The sequence below is a fragment of the Syngnathus acus genome, chromosome 9 (assembly GCF_901709675.1).
Source record: "Syngnathus acus chromosome 9, fSynAcu1.2, whole genome shotgun sequence".
Taxonomy (NCBI): Eukaryota; Metazoa; Chordata; class Actinopteri; order Syngnathiformes; family Syngnathidae; genus Syngnathus; species Syngnathus acus.
The window spans coordinates 12,130,221-12,147,996 of record NC_051094.1 but is presented as its reverse complement, the minus strand read 5'-3'; the positions used below and the strand labels follow the sequence as shown (position 1 = coordinate 12,147,996).

The following is a 17,776-nucleotide window of genomic DNA, read 5'->3' as shown; positions in this document are numbered from 1 at the left end:
CTTGTGTAGTGATGACAAAGAGGGGGAAAAAAGTAACCTGCTGTTGTGGATGCTGGCATATTGAAGATTTCAGTTCCAGGCTGACCTGCATCTGAAAGTGTAATAAGTATGCACAATTAGAAATTGTTATCAGGGTGCAAAGGTGGCAACGCTTAGGTAATACTCACTAAAATCATTGTCATTTCCTATGACAGTCATCTTCTTGATCATCTCCTGCTTCTTTGATTTCACAATCGCGGAGGTGTTCTCAGTCAGCTTACTGAAGAAAGCTGGAGGCTGAGAGGTGTTAGGTGGTGAACGGGAGGCCATTCTGTGGGAGGGAAAAGAACTCGGTCAACAGCACACACACCTGAATCAGCAGGAGAACTATGAGTACTAAACACACTTCATAAAATGGAGGAAACCCATACATGAAGTCTGGGATTTATCAGACACTCAAAAGCAATGCCAACTCAAAATGATTTGTTTTAATGCAATATTTGTGAAGAGATCCAAAGAAACATTAGGTCTTACGCTTGCTCTCCTTGTTCATTAGGATAGGACACTCCTCCCTGGATTTCCGGCTCAGAGTTACCCCCAGCAGGAGATACCGGTTCAATACAGTCATTAGAAACACTGATTGGAGAAGACTTGGACTGAAGAGGAGACCTGCAGAGCACACACAAATAAGTGACCTTTTTCTAGACACGTCTCCCTTACATAGCCTCATGTGTCTATGAAACATGATCCGTGTAGCCTATTAATACATTTATTAGAGGTCAGAAATAAAATCGTGAGGAGTCATGCCGGCTCTCTTTGCACAACCACAAACAGTCGATCATGTTAACTGCTGGTGATCCTACTTCGTAATGACTCTTACCGGTCTCTGTTACAATCCACCCCAAGGCCTTCGGGATAGCGGGTCACTTGGGGAGACTCCTGGGAAGTGGGCGGGGGCTGCGAGGCACTGGGAGGACGGGTCAAGTCCAGGATGGGCGAGCCATGGTAACCTTGTTGATGCTGCTGCTGACTCTGCCTGTAATCTTTTGTTATCACCTCCTGTTGCCGTAAAAAAAGTATTGACATGAAGTTGTACCACGCTAAAGTCAACACAGCACAACAGTTACGATTTTTTTTTTTTTTTGTGTGGACTTACACTGATGTGCTGAGCCAGGGTGACGACCCTTTGGCTACCTTTGACACAAGGAGAAGGTGGCTTCTGACCTGGGGACAGCCTCTCCTCAGATGGAGGACGGTACAGAACATGTGACTCCATCTTCTGTTGAGCTGGGAGTTAAAAACAAATACATTGAGGTAAAAAAATTCCAAACCTATGGAATGTGCTTGGTACGTCCAAAGAAAGATAAGAAAAGGTACGAAGAAAACATGCAGGATTAAAAACAATCTTTGTCACATGCCATAAAATGTCTGATCAGGAAAGAGGCCAGGTAATTATTTATCCTTTAAACAAAAAAAACACAGTGTTAAAAAAGCAACAATCAGGCAAGTAGATGTTTTTTCCCTTTTGATAAGAACTGATATTTTGAAATGAATTTTCAACTTATGGAATCAAAATTGTACTCATGAAATATGTCCTGCATGGCTGCTGTATATTATGTCCAATCAAGAGCTTGCTTTTCCAGCAGGGCCATTGCAAAGAAATTATTTATAAAGGTTGCCATAAAATACATCTCCCCGACAGTATGATGCAGGGGATAGCAATGATTGCATGTAATCCCTCAGAGGAGAAATTCTTCCAAGGGGACAGTTGTTTTGGCTTCTGTTTGCTCGTAATGAATGACAAGAATTTGTGTAAACAACATCTTAAAATAGCCCACCTTTCTCCCTTGAGACTTTTCTACTTGCTTGTGAAAACCAATTAACAGCATCAGCAACACCTATGAGACTGATGTTGATTTATTTTCAGCATTCTTCAAAATAATAGTAATTGCACTTTTAATATTAATAGGGCAGTAAAAGTACTGAAATGTAGCAATAACTCAACAGCCCATTTTTAGGATTAAATAACAATAGCAATTCTAAAATGGCAAACGTATTTCAAGAATATCAATTGATTGAGCATTTGGTGTGCGTTTGTGGAGGTTGGGGGTAGCTCAGGAGTAAATTATGACAAGCCGCATGCAATGATTTAGTGGGCAGGAATCAGTAGTACCCCGTCTCCCTCTCTCTGACAGGCCTAAAGCTGCCTGAGAAACACTGTGTAGCGCGTAGCGACTGTTTGGTTGGCACAGCTTTTAGCATTTCCGGGCCTACAGGATTAATGAGGCAAAGAATCTCAATCGTGCCAAAATTTCAACTTGATTTTAATCGTGCCCACTACCACTTTTCAACTTTTATGCTTTAAGTGCGTTGCTAAAAGGGAGGGAGGGAGGGAGGAGGGGTGCCTACATGTGAATTGTCCGACAAGTCTCGGATATAAAGGCAATAAAAATAAGAAATGAAGTGATTTTCTACTTGATGTCTGTTTAGCGATCACTATTTGAAGCTGACCCCTTAAAGGACACCTGGGATTTGGCTTTTTCTCAGTCACTGTAAAATGCCTAAACTTTAGATTGCGTCAGTTCTCAGTCAGACTCCTCGTTTCATGTTAGCCAGTGAAATGGAATATGGGGTATGCAAGAGTTTTGTTTCCCAGAATGCACCCTTGTGGTCTTTTAAGTTTGGAAAGAAATTTGGAAAGAATTGATATAGTGTAACAATTAAAGAAATAAAATGCAAATGAATAGACTGATTCGATAACGCCAACCACCACAGCGTGCAAAAGGCCACAGACTAACGGGGGCGTGTCTGGGTGATAACAGGACCCCAGGATCCACAGCTTCTTACCATCAGTGGCGCTGCTGGCAACAAGCGAGCCCGTCTCTGGCATCCCCGTTTCACAAGAAATTTGACGCATAATAATCGCGTTTATGAAGTTGGCCGCAGTCATGGTGGTCTTACCGAGTGCTCTGAGTTCTTGTTCCTGAATGGACATCGGTTTGTTTTGAGACTTTTCCCTACTAGGTGTACCACTTTCCCCACGGCCGGTAGGGTTATCCAATTGCAGGTGTGGTGGTCGTCCCGAAATCGAGGAATAAGGACCTGGGTATATTCCTCCCTGACTAGGGCTGGAAAGCTTGGGGTCTGACTTGCTAGCGGGCCCGTGGTGGTCTTGGACTTGCTTTAGTAGTCCCCTGCTTTTGCCATCACGACTCTGTTCTTTGGCGATGCTCGAGTCTAGTGTGGGTGCGTAGGCCTCAGGGGGCAAGCCAGTCCTTTGAAGATGACCATGGTAACCTTGGTATCGGGAGGGTCCCGAGGGTATGGATCTGACGAGGAGAAAAAAAATGCTGTGAGTGCCTGTGTGCATTTAGCTAACTCTTAAAAACGTTTTGTTTGAGACACTTATCAGTAATTTACCGTAACACGGAGGAACTGGAGTGTTCGGCAGAAAGATTCTTGCTTCCAGTGTTGTGCAAGACACTTGGCCTTTGCTGCACATTCTCTTGGGTGCGAGGGGACACTGGGGAATGCTGGTGACTGTATGGCTGGGAAGAAGGTCTCACAATGCTACTACTTGCTAAGCTGTGCTCTGTACCTGAGGCACAAACAGGTAGACATGCATTCACAAAATAGAGCATTTCTTATATAAAATACATATGTTGCATGTAACGAAAAAAATAAAAGTCACAATCTGCTCCACACCTGGTCGCCAAATGGGGGCATGCTCCACATTTGCTCCACCCTTCTCTCTGTCCCGATCTCTATCTCTGTCACGATCCCTTTCGCGATCTCTCTCTCGTTCTCGCTCCCGTTCTCGTTCACGCTCGCGCTCTCTCTCCCGATCCCTGTCACGATCACGTTCTCTTTCGCGCTCGCGTTCTGATGAGGAGGTGCCTTGCATCTTGTTCATGTGCGATGAGCCGACTATGCAGAAAAACAGAGAAGCAATCATTCTCTCAACAACAATTAGTGGTCCAACCGGTAACAATTACTGGTGTGACTCATCATACCGGGTGAGATTGGGGGAGTGGTGTAAGGCCTGCCAGGGAAGGCGGTGCTTCCTCCAGGGATGTAGGTAATACGATCCATTGGGGAGCTGGCTGTCCCTGCAGAGGGAGGGACCAGGACAGGTAAGTGCGGCACCTGAGAAAGATCAATGATTCCTATAATAGAGGGGGAAAGAAGAGCAAAGCAAAAAATGTTTGAATGGTAAATTTCCATGTGATGGTTTAAAGTAGGGGCTTCAAAATCATTTTAATCTTGGGCCACGTCGGCATCACGAGTGCCCTCAGAAGACAACGAAGCGAAGAAGATGTCGACAACATGATCAATGTGTCGTCATTAATCTGAATAAAAATGTCATTTTAAAATCAAGATAAACATTCCCTTGCAACACCTAGCATACGTTTTGCCCAAGTTAAGGCGGTGTCAGAACGACAATAAAAAAATAATACCTTGTTGTAAGATAACACACTCAAATCAATTATTTGTTTTGCTAATATTTGTCAACTGTGAAATTAACAAGCTAATGAGCATTAGATAGAACATGTTTTGAACTCCTCAAATATTGGTGCAAGGTACAGTAGAGGCTTAAACTCAAACAAAGCAGTAACATGAAGCGAACCTTCGTAAAGGTGAACCCAGAAATACCAAACTATACCGCCCAACAGTCTCACGCTCTCGCTCTAATGATGAAAGAATCTCTCATTAGGTCACTATATGCTTTTGTTCAAGCCCAACCTTGGTTTTAGGTATATTTTGACTCATTGATGTACAAATTGGTGGAGTGTCGTTAACCCTTTAGTCAATAAACACCAACAAAGTGGTCTTACCACGAGGGGCAGCAGAGTAAGGCAGGGAAAGGGGCTGATCTCGTGGTGTAAGGCCCCTTAGCATGTCTGAGCGCTGGGCAGCCATAGCAGCTGCTGCAGGCCACTGGTGCATTTGCTGGGAAGTAATGTAGTCATTGAGCAACGTCTGACGGTTCTCGAGGGCCGCTGTGTCTGGAAAGCCCCGGATGAGGTAGGGATAGGGATGAGGGTATGCCGGGTTGGGGGCCAGATGGCGAGGCAAGTAGTAGGCTGTGAAAGGGAAAGAGAAATATGCTGAGGGTTAAGAATCATCAAATGAATGCTGGATAAAATGCGCCAAAAGTTTTTTCATGCCCCGAGTTGAGTCAATCATCATTGCAGGGGCAGTTACTGTACCTGGGTCAATGGGGATGCCACGAGGCAGAGCTGCTGGATCAAAGGCTAAAGGAATTTGTCTGTAAACATCAGCTCCAAGGCCTTGCAACAGACGCTCATAGGTCTGTTGGTCAGGAACCCCTGGGAGAGGGGATTTGGTAGAACTCATCTCCCTTGGGGTCGGTGTGGCTTTACGCTCCTGAGGTTCTTTCTTATTGCAGCCTGGAAAGAACACAACAGATGTACAATTCGGATGAACTATTGAACATGACGTACATTTGGAACATTTGGAGAAAATCACACTATTCATTCTAAATTTTACAAAAATCATTTGTGAGTAATCCCTGCAGAGGTAGTGGAAAAACCTAAAAGCCCTCACCATCATGTTGCCTTTGACTTGTCTCTCTTGAAAGAGGTGAGCTACGATGTGATGGTCCAGGGTAAGGGTTTCTTAAGGTGCCTTTGTCCTCGTAGCCCACTGGGCTATGGTGGGATTTACCTCCCTGCTCCGAAGTTAGTGTGAGGGGAGAAGAGCGTGCTATTGAGCTAGCGGTGCTGACCACTGCACTAGGGCGTCCCTTTGGTGCCTCTTCATAGCGTCCCCTTTCTGTCCGCATCTCCAGGTGAGGGGGCGTGTTATGGTAGGAACGTGGTGAACTGGCTATGATGGAGCGAACATCATGTCGTTTACCTGAGCCAGCAGATTCCTGCTTCATGGGTGCTCCCTAAAGAGAATTATTAACGACATTCGGGAACTTCCAATCAGCTTTTCGAAGATAAAGTCATGATATTTACGTGGATGCATTTGGAGGAAATGTGTAGCTTACCTGTGTTATAATGCCTTCCTTGGCTGACTGCCTGAGCTCCTCCCTAGGAATGAGGTGGATGGAGCGTCCGGCCTCCTTCACTGTGGGCACCATAGCCTCCCTGCCCTTCATTGGGTCCGACAGTAGACTGGCCCCACGTGGTGGAGAGTTTTCTCTTTTCATTTGCTTGGCCTCCCTTCTCAAGTAGCTATCCTGAAGGTCCAGATGACGTGGTATACCTAACACCATGAGAATATATGATTTAAAGAGAGAATATGTGGGAATGGGTGGGACAATCTTCATACTAGTTCTCTTCTTGAGAACACTCAGCAAATACTTGGTGAATCCATAGTTATTTTACCTTGTGAGATGGAACCGCGGATGTGGTGAGCATCTTTATAGGGTGCGTGGTGTGGACTATCCCTGTCATGAGGCATGGCTCGACCAATAAGACCTGAGTTTGGACAAGTGGCAACATTTGCTTAATACGAAGGCTGATGAAAGCTGAAAAATCCAAACAAGATCAAATCTAGCAGCTACCGTCACAGTTGGACGCCGAGAGTGAATCCCTCATAGGTAGACCCCGTGAGATGCCTCCCTCCATGATATCATAAGGACGCTTGACTCCAAGAATTTCGCCAGGTTGGCCTGACCCTCTACCCTCGTCTTTAGAGGTTTGAGAAACTGGACCTACACATTTGAAAGAGAAAGATATTATCATTTTGTGTTACATTCACATACACTGGATAGACTTATAAATGCAAAACTCTCGTTTATGCTCCTATTTTTCATTTGCTGACTCAAAAACATTTCTCTTCATAGAGAATTGGAAATTTATATCATAAATTTGGATAAATCCGTTTTAATGAACACTTTTAATTTGCCGAGATAATCCAACAACCTCAAAGGCGTGGCATATTAAGATGTTGACTGGACAGCATTTTCACGATACAAGACAGTTGTCAGACAGCATGGATGGCGGCGTCATGGGTGTAGGTGTAGCTCATGGATGGGTACATTTTAATGACGGCATTTTGAATGTACTGCAATATCGTAACAAAATCCCAAGGCCCATTGTTGTGCTATGCATCCACAGCAATCACCTCATGTTGCAGCACGGTAATGCACGTCCCTATGTCGCGAGGATCTGCACACAATTCCTGGAAGCTGAAAACAACCCAGTTCTTGCATGGCCAGCATATTTACCGGACATGTAACCCATTGAGCATATTTGGGATGCTTGGGAAACAATGTGTTCCTGCCAATATCCAGCAACTTTGGACATCCATTGATAAAATGGACCAACATTTCACAGGCCAATATCAACAACCTATTTATACAGTATGCCACAGATTAGAGGTGAATGGATTATCTTGGCAAAGGAGAAGTGGTCAATAACATCAATTTAGACCGATTTGTGAAAAATATTTGAATGGAATAGGCTTTTTATGTAGTTCAAGTTCAGGATTATGAAAGATGGGAGCAAAAACTTAAATGTCACATTTGCCTTTTTGTTCAGTGCACATACTATGTTCTGTATTTAGGGATATGGTTAGCACAGACATTGGGTTGGAGCAAAATACTCACGGTCATATGTGAGGATGTGACCACTTATTCCCTCATAGACCACATGACCTTTTGACAGTGCGTCATCCCGCTCCCTGTCAGCACGGCTCGCACTGTCCTCTGTGATCAGACGGGTTATAGTTCCCTTATACAGTACATCAGCCGGTGTCCCCTGTGGACACAGTGACAACTCAGACCCATACTCACCATTTCACTATAAAGCAGATGGTTGAATTGAGGAAGTGGAAACTTCTAATAATTTGGTTAAAACGGCAAAACATAATCTTGACTTTCAGATATGGATAAGCAATTAAAAGAAATCTAATCGTGCCCCCCCCAATAGTGTGATTGTGTTTTTTTGTTTTTTCAATATCCAATTGTTTTTTTTTCCCCCAACTTCCTCTTTCCATTAGGTAATTGTTTTGGAAGGACCCTTATCATGCTACCAAAATCAACCTTTGGGAGATTTTAGCCATGTTTAAATGTTAACTTATTGGGACATGAATTAATAAACAAACATATACACTGTGTGCGTGGGTGTGTGTGTGTGTGTGTTTGCGTGCGCGTATGAAAAAATTAAAGCTCACCAACCGACTGAAATGAGGCAGTGTTTTTTTCCACCAAAATTGCAGCTTTGCCATTTGAAAATTTTACAACAACACTGTGATGATTTTAATTGGATTAATTAGTCAGCCCCATTCTCAACCATTACTAACCTTGCAACATCAAGTTTTGTTCATACCATGCACTTATACCCGAGTAGGGTTAATTTAATTTTTACAAAATGAGTGGACACATCCAGATATGGCTGGGTGTACAGAGATTTTAGGTTATTTAGGGGTTTCAAGAAGTGTCGTCTAGCTCTTGCGGTAGTGGGTGACTGATGGGGTTCTGTGTGCTAAGCTTGTGTATCTGCGTTTTCGTCCAAAAATTAATCTATAAATGATAGCAAATAAATGACCTGCCACAAGACAACAGCTTATACACTGCTCATTTTTTCTTGACTAATCTGCCTTCACAGACCGAATGAGCCAATTGGATATTAGATTACAGTGGCTTGGTTAGAATTAATAGATTCGGACACAGCACACCGAGTACTTGTTGCTAGGGTAACTAGGCCTCGTCACAGCAATGGTTATGTCACAGATGCAGTCGCTGCTCCACTTGGTCTGCTTCATGACCTCTCTCCAATGCTCTGCCCCGTGCTCCATATGAGTCCATGATTAACAGTGAACGAAAACTATGGCTGCAAGTTACATGGCTTCAGATGGAGTTGAATTGGGGGATAGCCAAACAACTGTAATAACGGGATAAGAAATTAATATTACAGTATGTGAAGTCTTTTCTTCTTGTGGCGCTTCCCAGGTGACCTAGCAGTTGTACCATTTCATCAGCTCAACACTAATAAAAGCCTACAGGCTCCTCACACTCTTTCTCTGGCCTGACAGCACACCACCTCAATTTGACTATTTTCTTTTGCTTGTTTTGGTTACAGTAAACAGATGGATTTTCACTTTATGGAGAAAACCCACGCAGATACTCCACTTTCCTCCCACATTCCAAAAACATACACGCTAGGTGAATTGAGCATTATGAATTGACCCTGGGTGTGATTGAGAGTGTGAATGGTTGTCTATTTGTGACAACTAATTCGGGGTGTACCCCACCTACTGCCCAGAGATGGCTGGGATAGGGATGCCGTCGTAGTTGCAAGACAAGTTAATGACATAAATACCTATAAATACAGTATAAAAATCATGTAGGTTTAAAACACTATGATAATCATAATGGAAAAAAACCTAATTAATATCTGATATAGCAATATATAGATAGTTATCTTTTTTGAAGGAGCAAAGTCTAACAACAAGTTCAACTCACCTGAGTGATGGAGCCGCCTCTGTAGGAGATGGAGGAATCTGGATGCATTCTGGTCCCCGGGATACCTTTTGTGATACTACCTCCCTGGACAGCTAGAATTGAATTGAATTTAAAAAGGTAAGACTGATGTTTCTGACACAAGAAGCAGTAGACGCAGCGTATATGACTTTCAATGATATTAACAACTTAACTTGTACGTACATGCTTGGAGATTTCCATATCAATTCACAACATTAGCATTCCACAGAAATCCATTATCTCGGTTGGTTTTTCTTAATTTCTGAGTTATGCGCATTTTGAGTTGGGTACCCTTTGAATTTGTATGATTGAGATTACGTGATTCAATTCCGGTTCCTAATGTTTGCTGATTGCGATTGTTTTTTTTTGGGGGGGGGGGGGGGGGAGAAAAAAGTAATTAGAGAGCTAACCCTCATTTCCTCATTCAAACTAATTATATGTCATGCATTTGTTGCCATGATTATGGTGGCAAATAATTTGAAGACATTACTGCCACCTTCTTTAGCACGCGATAAAGAAGGTGGACGCTGCCAGTTTTGTGCATGTCTTTGTCTTCTTTTTAGGGCGTTGTTTTTTGCACCTGAGAATAAGTCGTGGGACCAGCCAAAATACAGAAGTTATTATTATTATTATTATTATTATTGTACAACAGATTTAATCCAAACCATACCTCTACCACCGTCATGAGGCGTGCCTTGGATAGATGGGTTGTCAGCTTGCAAGGAAGAGCTGCGAGGTGACAACTGTTCTTGCTTGACGACAGGAAATGGACCACCTATAAAATACAGAGCGGTTTAGTAAAAGCACAAAAAGAAAAGAGAAATTATTATTGCCCGAAACATGCACTTTACTATCCATTTAGTTAGAGACAGGAACTTCGAATAAAACCAAATAAATTCACGTACCAACTTTCCTCTGATCAATCCAAGATAAGCTCATCTGAGTAGAAGGCATCTTTCCATGTTCGAACCCATGAGCTGGGCTGTGCAACTGTACAGGAGTCCCCTGGAAAAGCATTCACTTGATTAATAGTATCCGCAATACTTGAGCATATGTTTGCCGTTACCTAATTTGAAGCTTTCCTACTGTTCAGAGCAACCCACTGTGTTGAAATCTACCTGTGTGATAGAGCCTCCAGGTTTGGTTGAGGAAATAAGAGGTGGTGGCTCTGGTATAATGAGGGGTCTCACTGCTGCTTGCCTGGCACTATCCTGTTGCAAACCAGGAAGTACTGGGTGGCCCACTTGCTGGAATGCTGACAGGGAGAAGAAATGATGAACAAATGAGAAAAGAAATGCATTGGAAAAAAAAAGAAAATGGGCTCAAGGAGAATAAAGATGAGACTTTACAGTTGAATTGGAGCAGGTGCTGGTCGTGACTGATCTTGGTCATGTCTCGTGGGGACATGGGGAACGGGGACAAAACTGGTCGACCCAAATTAGTGGACCTTAAGTCATCCGGGCCCAGTGCGGGCCTCTTGATTTCACCATGTGATGAGAAAGCCTGCAACTTTTCTGCAAAAGCAACACATATTCTTCATAATCTTGCATTTCTTCTTTTTTTAAATTCTTTTTTTAGTCTCTTTCTTGCAGGAATGTATAAGAGTTTTTCCACAGTGGTCTTTTAAAGACATGACTGATCTGATTTTCACATCCAACAAGCTCACAGTGATCAAGTGCACTACATAAGCCTCTAGGTCCGTTCTGGGTCAGTAGGGTTACAATCATTTATCAAGTGCCTCTCAGCCAGTGTCCCAGAAACACACGAGTACACAAGAGAAAAAAATAGAGAAAGGAGATCAGCAGACAACTATGGAAAAAAAACTAGTTCAAACACTACTAAATGTGTTAAATAAACTGCCAAGCATCATGCATGAGTCTTGGCGCACCTCAGTTTTTCCTTTTTTTGACAACATCGGCCAAATTAGAACAACTCCAGCATGTCAACAAAAACAGTACAGCCGTAAATCAATTAGCCCATAAAGTGTTGCTCTGACGTGTCTGCTTACGATCAATTTGTTTGCCAAAAATCGTATGCCGCTTGTCACTATAATAAAGTCAACATTAAATATCCAGTAGGGAATAAAAGAGGCGTACCATCCTTGTCACCAATGGAAGGGCTGCGTGGGCGGATGCGAGGGCTGCTGCTATGAGGAGCCTCCCTGTCTCTTTCTGTTTGTTGGGGATAAGGCTGCTGTTTGCTTGGCTGCCCTGAAAGCTGCTGCTGTTGTTTGACCTCCTGAGACGACTCCCCATGAGCCATGGTGATCTGCTGCTGGTACAGTGCCAAAGCATGGGGGGGCAAAAGAGCCTTGGTACCCCCACTCCGCTGATTGCCTTGGATTGATGCTTCTGGGATCTAGAAGGAGATCAATGGTTCATATTATGAATTTGCACATTATACTTAAATCCTCCTTCGTGTAATTCACATAATTAGGAACTTTATGCAGTGTTCGATGATGACTGTTCTACTAAAACTTGAAAAAATAACTTTAATCTCTCCAAACAAAGCATGAAATTACATCAGGTCATGGTTCATGCAACGTTTTAAAAATCAAAGACAAATTCAAGTCTTTTTAAGGTACATTTTCAAGCAATTGTCAAATTGATCGTTTTTCTTTGCCTGGCATGATACTACAACAAACTGTGAATTTTGTGAATGCAGATAGTGAAGAAATCATAGGAATAGCTAGGTAAGTTTTATGCACAGGTTTATGCAAACATTTCATTTGTGCATTGTTATTAAAAGTCCTATGATTTGGTCTGATAAGTACAGTATGTGAAATATTCAGTTTATATTTAGTTTCATATACAAACACTGCTTTGATGGAAGGGCTCAAGCACAAAAGCGGAGGTTGGAAAACAAGTGACTCACAATGGGTGGTATGGCAGCAGCCCGCTGTTTGAGCTGTTTAAGGTCTATAGGCTTCTGCAGAGCGGAGGATATGACCCCATCATGAGTGTAGTTTAGAAGGCTTGGACGGGGAGAAGTCATTCTGCAGATATATAAAATAATATAAAAACATTGACGGATGCATCCACTTCCAACATTTATAACAGTATATAACTATGATAAAAACTACAGCAGCACAACTTATGTATACTCGATATAAAATAGCAGAAAGACACAATGGAACAAATGAGAGAAAACACACACACACACGTTTCTTTGTTTGCTTTGGCAGAGGGCAGCATTTTTCTCAGCTCTGCCAGTGTGTTCAATTGGCTCTCATGGAAAAAAGAAACGAACAAATACAGCGCAAACAAGACTAATCATTCCTCCCACGCACTTTGACACCCATTTCTTGTGGCCTCATTCACAGGCACGCACATTTACAAATTACACTTAAACATGCACATTATAAGCCATAAGTGCCACTGAAACAATTTCGCTGACAGATAGGGCCAAGTATGCAAGACCGAGTACACATAGCCAGTGGCGGTTGGGGCACTATTAAAGAAGAAAAAAAAATTTGATGCAGTGATCCCACATTTATCACAGGGGTTCCATCCCAAAAATTATCCGCAATAGCAGAATTGCTGATTATAAGGTGCATTCATTAATTATTGTGATCGGAGCGCGCTGTGCACCCCGGCAACACACGAGGGTGAGCTGCCACAGCACCCAACTATTATTTTGCTGAAAACTAATGACACTGAGTTACCGCATGATAGAATTCTATTTTATCTGGAATTGTTCAATGGATAGAAAAATGATTGGCAAATGTAAAAGATGCATATAAAACCTATTGTGCATTCCACCTGATCTTTTCTGTGTTGTCTGTCTCTTCCACTTCATCAGCACTGCAAGTGGCACTGGAATCGCTGTCCCCATGGGAGCCTACTTTAGCCCCATGCTCCTTCTTTGAGCTCTTCTTGATATCCTCAGCCTCTGTTGTTGAAGGTTTTTTGTCTGTGGCATCGTTGCTTGGTGATGGTTGGGTCAGCTCCTTGTTTGTCTCCCCTGTTTCAGTCTTTATTTCCTGCTTGATGGAGACCTCTCCATCTTCTTTTAGAGGAGGTTTCACATCTCCAGCCTGCTCCGTGCCAGTTCCAGCTATCTCTTTATCCCCAGTATTACAGCTAGCCTTGGACTTATTAGAAGTCTCTTCCTTGGCCTTGGTATCATCAGCTGAATGTGGTGATGGCAAACTCTCCGTGTCCGAGCTGTTGTTGGCACCACCTACCAGAAGGCAAAGCAAGGGACTTGTGAGAGAGTTGGTATGATACCAAATTAGAAATATGCGGCCTCAGATATAATTTGTCATATACTTGAATAAATAAATGCCAACGTTCAAATAGAGGCCTCATTTTCTTACTTGGGAAAAAAACAATATGCATTCAAATCAATTACCGAGTAAGTAGGTAAGTTTTAATTAGGGTGTTATCCCACAGTAGACATGGTATGAAAAAACTGCAGTTGTTGTCTGCCAGAGCAACACGAGGCAAAAGCTGCTAAATGTTTTAACAATGACAAAAACAAACCGGGTATCGGGAAAACAGTTTTATCCTCCTCAGACAAGAGTAGTATATGCAACTCATTGGAGAACAAAGAGGGAGAAATACTCAAACTCTATAAGGAGTTGAACAGAAGAATTTTAGTGGAAATATTTCATGTGGATAAAAAAATAAGTCGCAACCAGAAAATTAAGAATGATGCCGCTGTACTCGTCATTGAGGGACCGAGGTCATAATGCAATCTAGAAAGTGCCTTGAACAAGCACTCATACCCCTTGAACCTTTTCACATTTTACCATCTTACAACCACAAATAAATGTTATTCCTTGAGATTTTATGTGGTCAACCATCACAAAATGGCACATAACCATAAAGTGGAACAGAGGTGATATGTAATCTTCCATTTTTTTTTAGCAAATAAAAATGGAAAATATATGATGTTTGAAAACCGTTTCCTTCTACTTCACGATTATGTAATGCTTATACATAAAATAACATAAAATCTCAACAAAATAAATTCAAGTTTGTGACTGCTGGGAGTCATAAAACGTGGAAATGTTTCATGGGGTATAAACACATTTTCCAGGCACTGTAGTATATTATTAGGGTTATTAATAGATGAATCAATGACTAAAAATTGATTGATCGTATGAAAATACATTGTTGACGAGTCACATCTTGCAATGAAGCAATGAAACTAAATGAAACTAAAATTGAATGTGCTAGAATACTTTGCTGCAGCCAGCATAGGTGCTGTTGATTCTGTCACAACTATTTTGCTGGGAACAAGACTTTAATGTAAAACAGGGAAAGTTGAATTCAATGCGGGGCTCTCAAATGGCACAACAATATTTGTCCATCCATCCATTTTCTATACCACTTGTCCTAATGAAGGTCACAGGTGAACTGGAGCCTATCTGACTTTGGATGAGACAAAGGTGGGGGGAGGAGGGTCGCCAGCCAATCACACGGAATTAAATTCAATATAGTTTATCAGCACTATATACAAATTGATATTTAAAAAACAATATCCACTATTACCAAACAAAGAAAATGTATCTGATTGCCAATTCATAATTTATTACTAATCTAGCATTCGGAACATAAGAAATGGCAGCCATTTTTTTGGAATAAAAAAAAAATAAAAAAAAAGACAAGTATTTGAGCTCCCCAAATACCTTTAAAATCCTCCATATAAAACAAATTCACAAACAAATTACAACTGAAGTACCTGACCTATTCCACTGCCCACACTGCTCTTCTCACTTGAAAGTTTCAGTTTGTACTTCTTGCGTTGAGTTAGCTTTGAAACATTACAATAATATTGACCTGGACCTGCTGACATTTTAGAGTGTTGTACGAGCAATTGGTGGTTCTTTTTAACTGAAACTTATTAGCTAATCGGAAAACGGGGTTCCCCGAGTAGAAGACGAGACAGAGGTGGGTCCAAGAGAATGTTGAGAAATAATCAAGTTGGTGTTTTTTGGCTAGATATTCTATATCACACAAAATAATTTTTTCTCAACACAAAAAAAACCCTCAATTTTTCTGTTACCCATCATCCGCTATTCAAAATTCTCTGAAAATTCTGGTTGAAGTGGCCACTCCACCAGACTCTGTGTTTTGACAAACCATAATTTGGGGGGAATTGTTTCATGGTGCAAATGTTATCTTTCTCAATTCAGTGTACCTTCTCCATCTTCAGGTGCTTCTTCTTCATTACCACTAGCCCCTGAGCCTTCCAACTCTTCTTCCTCTGCAGTGAACTGGGCAGTGGCCTCTTCATTTTGAGGGGTTTTGCCCTTGCGGCGAGCCTTTCGTTCCTTCTCCTAAGTTAAGATCCAATACACAAAAATTAATTTAAATAACACCAAATAGGTCACAACTTTGAGAAGCTGTGAGAAAACATGTCCCTCTCTCTTTTTCTTGCTTACCGATTTCATTTTATGTTGCTGCAAAATCTCATCCAGTTTTTGTCTCTTCTTGTAGTTGAAATAAAAGTTTTTACATTGTGACACAGTTTTTGATCCCACCATCTTGGCAATGGCAGACCAGTTCCTACCATACTGAAGAAGACCTGCAACAAAAAAGACCAAATTCCACAGTGTAACAGACAGAGTGGATAAGAGGAACATTGGCAAACTGCCATTGTATTCCGAAATGCACAAAACCATAGAAATCTTAAGGGGAGTGGTAATATAGCAGCTTATGTCAATGACATCACTAACTCTCCCTCACTGAGGTCACACTGTGTTATATTCTGACTAACTTTGATGTGACCCAGTTCCGAGAAACCCTAGTCCTTACCTCAGTCACCACATGATTGTGCCTTTAACAAGAGTCTCCATGAGCCCACCAGACCAAAGGAGGATAGAAAAAGCCGGCATGAAATTCACATGTCACATGTGCTCAAAGAGGCGGTCAGCATGTTTGTGCAATAGAGGCCAAAGACAGATAGTGTAGAATTTACTGTGGTGGTTCCTTCCCCTTCAGCGTGTGCTGTTAGCTAAAAGCAACCCATTTGCCGTGTGCACTGTAAGCGGCTTAACCTACAACACCCACTTATTTCCTGTGCAGGTCCTGGCAGGGCACGCTCTACGAGGGTTGTGGGGGTTAAGAACAAGCGTGGAACCGACACCTAGCCGTGTAACCTTATACAAGCATTCAGAGGTCACTTGCATCTTGTTAGTCAATAGAGAATGGAAGACAACAAACAGCAGACACTCTTTGACATTAATCTTGAAACATAACAACTCAGTTTATGCCAGCTCTCTCAAATACAATGCATCTTTGATATAAATAGCTGTCACTGACTGATTCCAAAGAGATGGCGACTAGAAACTAATCCGACACATGCAAAGCAGTGCATCATCTTGCAAGTGTGAGATCACTAGTATTCCTTTAATAAAAATACATTAATGACAACACTAAACAAGCTGCAGGAACATTTGAAGCGTCTTGAAAACTGCACGACAACTTGTCCAGCTTTAAGTAGTAAGACTATGGCTGAAGACATTGCAACTAAAAGCTATAGAAAAAGGCAGACTCGTATGTTGTAACTAATTCCATAAGACAGGTAGACAACTAGCAAGGCTTATATTCGAGAGGGTGGTGCCTCATGTAAGCCAATTGCCATTTCAAACAACCTAGAAAAAGCATTCAATAAATTCGAAGTTTTAAGAAATCAATTATTCCAATGAATAAAAAGTAATGACAAATATCAATACCTAGTTTAATCCTTGTATGCAACTGTACAAAGCGCATTCCCAAGCAGTTGACTCAAAGCCTTAGAGGCAAGGGAGACACGTGGATCAAACATCCAATCAGTCAAGATATTCCGAAGCAGGTGGTTGCCTCACACCCTATCAGGACCCTGAAGGGCCTTAAGCACCACCCAGAGACGTCCAATCAATAGCTGGTGTAGCCAGAACGTGATTGTCACTGTGTCACATGCCTGTTACTTCACCCGCCGTCTTGTGGCCCTTCCGGATCACACGATCAGACTGTCTGATCTCTGGAGGGAGAGCCTGGAATGCTCTTCAACACGGGGCCTTCCCATCCGGCGCAAAGACGAAAACAGCTCAATCCCTCCGCTCTTACTTCCAGCTGGCTTGTTACTTGATACGGGGTCAGGTTGACAAGCTCCAAAACACCACATGGTCCTGGTCTCTCCCCATCGCTCTGCTATTCCATAGAGCTTCAGTAATTGCAGCTCTGTTTTTGTGCTGCGTCTCTCTTCAATGGCGGCCGCCTAGTAAGACTTCCACAGGAAAGTGGGACTATGAGGCTGTGCTCACTCACCCTCTCTTTCTCTCTCTCCTCATCTGATCTTTCCTCTATCTCTCTCTCTTTCCCCTCCCTCTCTGTCAGCCTATCCCTCCCC

At 42.3% G+C, this 17,776-nt stretch overlaps 1 protein-coding gene across 3 annotated transcripts in view; it reads right to left on the bottom strand.

The window, feature by feature from the left end:
- ncor2 (nuclear receptor corepressor 2) overlaps nucleotides 1-17,776 on the bottom strand; it is a 56,397-nt gene that overhangs the window by 3,914 nt on the left and 34,707 nt on the right. The window contains exons 18-43 of one of the 3 annotated variants that reach the window (XM_037257795.1): nucleotides 15,828-15,970; nucleotides 15,584-15,722; nucleotides 13,198-13,618; nucleotides 12,311-12,431; nucleotides 11,533-11,794; nucleotides 10,786-10,950; nucleotides 10,555-10,691; nucleotides 10,342-10,441; nucleotides 10,107-10,211; nucleotides 9,419-9,510; nucleotides 7,562-7,712; nucleotides 6,515-6,664; nucleotides 6,336-6,428; nucleotides 5,996-6,213; nucleotides 5,548-5,893; nucleotides 5,190-5,390; nucleotides 4,815-5,063; nucleotides 3,993-4,145; nucleotides 3,685-3,906; nucleotides 3,400-3,577; nucleotides 2,941-3,308; nucleotides 1,136-1,266; nucleotides 860-1,038; nucleotides 514-648; nucleotides 168-310; nucleotides 38-91 (exon numbers count right to left, since the gene is read on the bottom strand). In XM_037257795.1, the coding sequence (XP_037113690.1) occupies nucleotides 38-91; nucleotides 168-310; nucleotides 514-648; nucleotides 860-1,038; nucleotides 1,136-1,266; nucleotides 2,941-3,308; nucleotides 3,400-3,577; nucleotides 3,685-3,906; nucleotides 3,993-4,145; nucleotides 4,815-5,063; nucleotides 5,190-5,390; nucleotides 5,548-5,893; nucleotides 5,996-6,213; nucleotides 6,336-6,428; nucleotides 6,515-6,664; nucleotides 7,562-7,712; nucleotides 9,419-9,510; nucleotides 10,107-10,211; nucleotides 10,342-10,441; nucleotides 10,555-10,691; nucleotides 10,786-10,950; nucleotides 11,533-11,794; nucleotides 12,311-12,431; nucleotides 13,198-13,618; nucleotides 15,584-15,722; nucleotides 15,828-15,970 (4,656 nt within the window). The remainder of the gene's footprint in view (nucleotides 1-37; nucleotides 92-167; nucleotides 311-513; nucleotides 649-859; nucleotides 1,039-1,135; nucleotides 1,267-2,940; nucleotides 3,309-3,399; nucleotides 3,578-3,684; nucleotides 3,907-3,992; nucleotides 4,146-4,814; nucleotides 5,064-5,189; nucleotides 5,391-5,547; nucleotides 5,894-5,995; nucleotides 6,214-6,335; nucleotides 6,429-6,514; nucleotides 6,665-7,561; nucleotides 7,713-9,418; nucleotides 9,511-10,106; nucleotides 10,212-10,341; nucleotides 10,442-10,554; nucleotides 10,692-10,785; nucleotides 10,951-11,532; nucleotides 11,795-12,310; nucleotides 12,432-13,197; nucleotides 13,619-15,583; nucleotides 15,723-15,827; nucleotides 15,971-17,776) is intronic. The other 2 variants (XM_037257796.1, XM_037257797.1) reach the window with 2 other exon arrangements.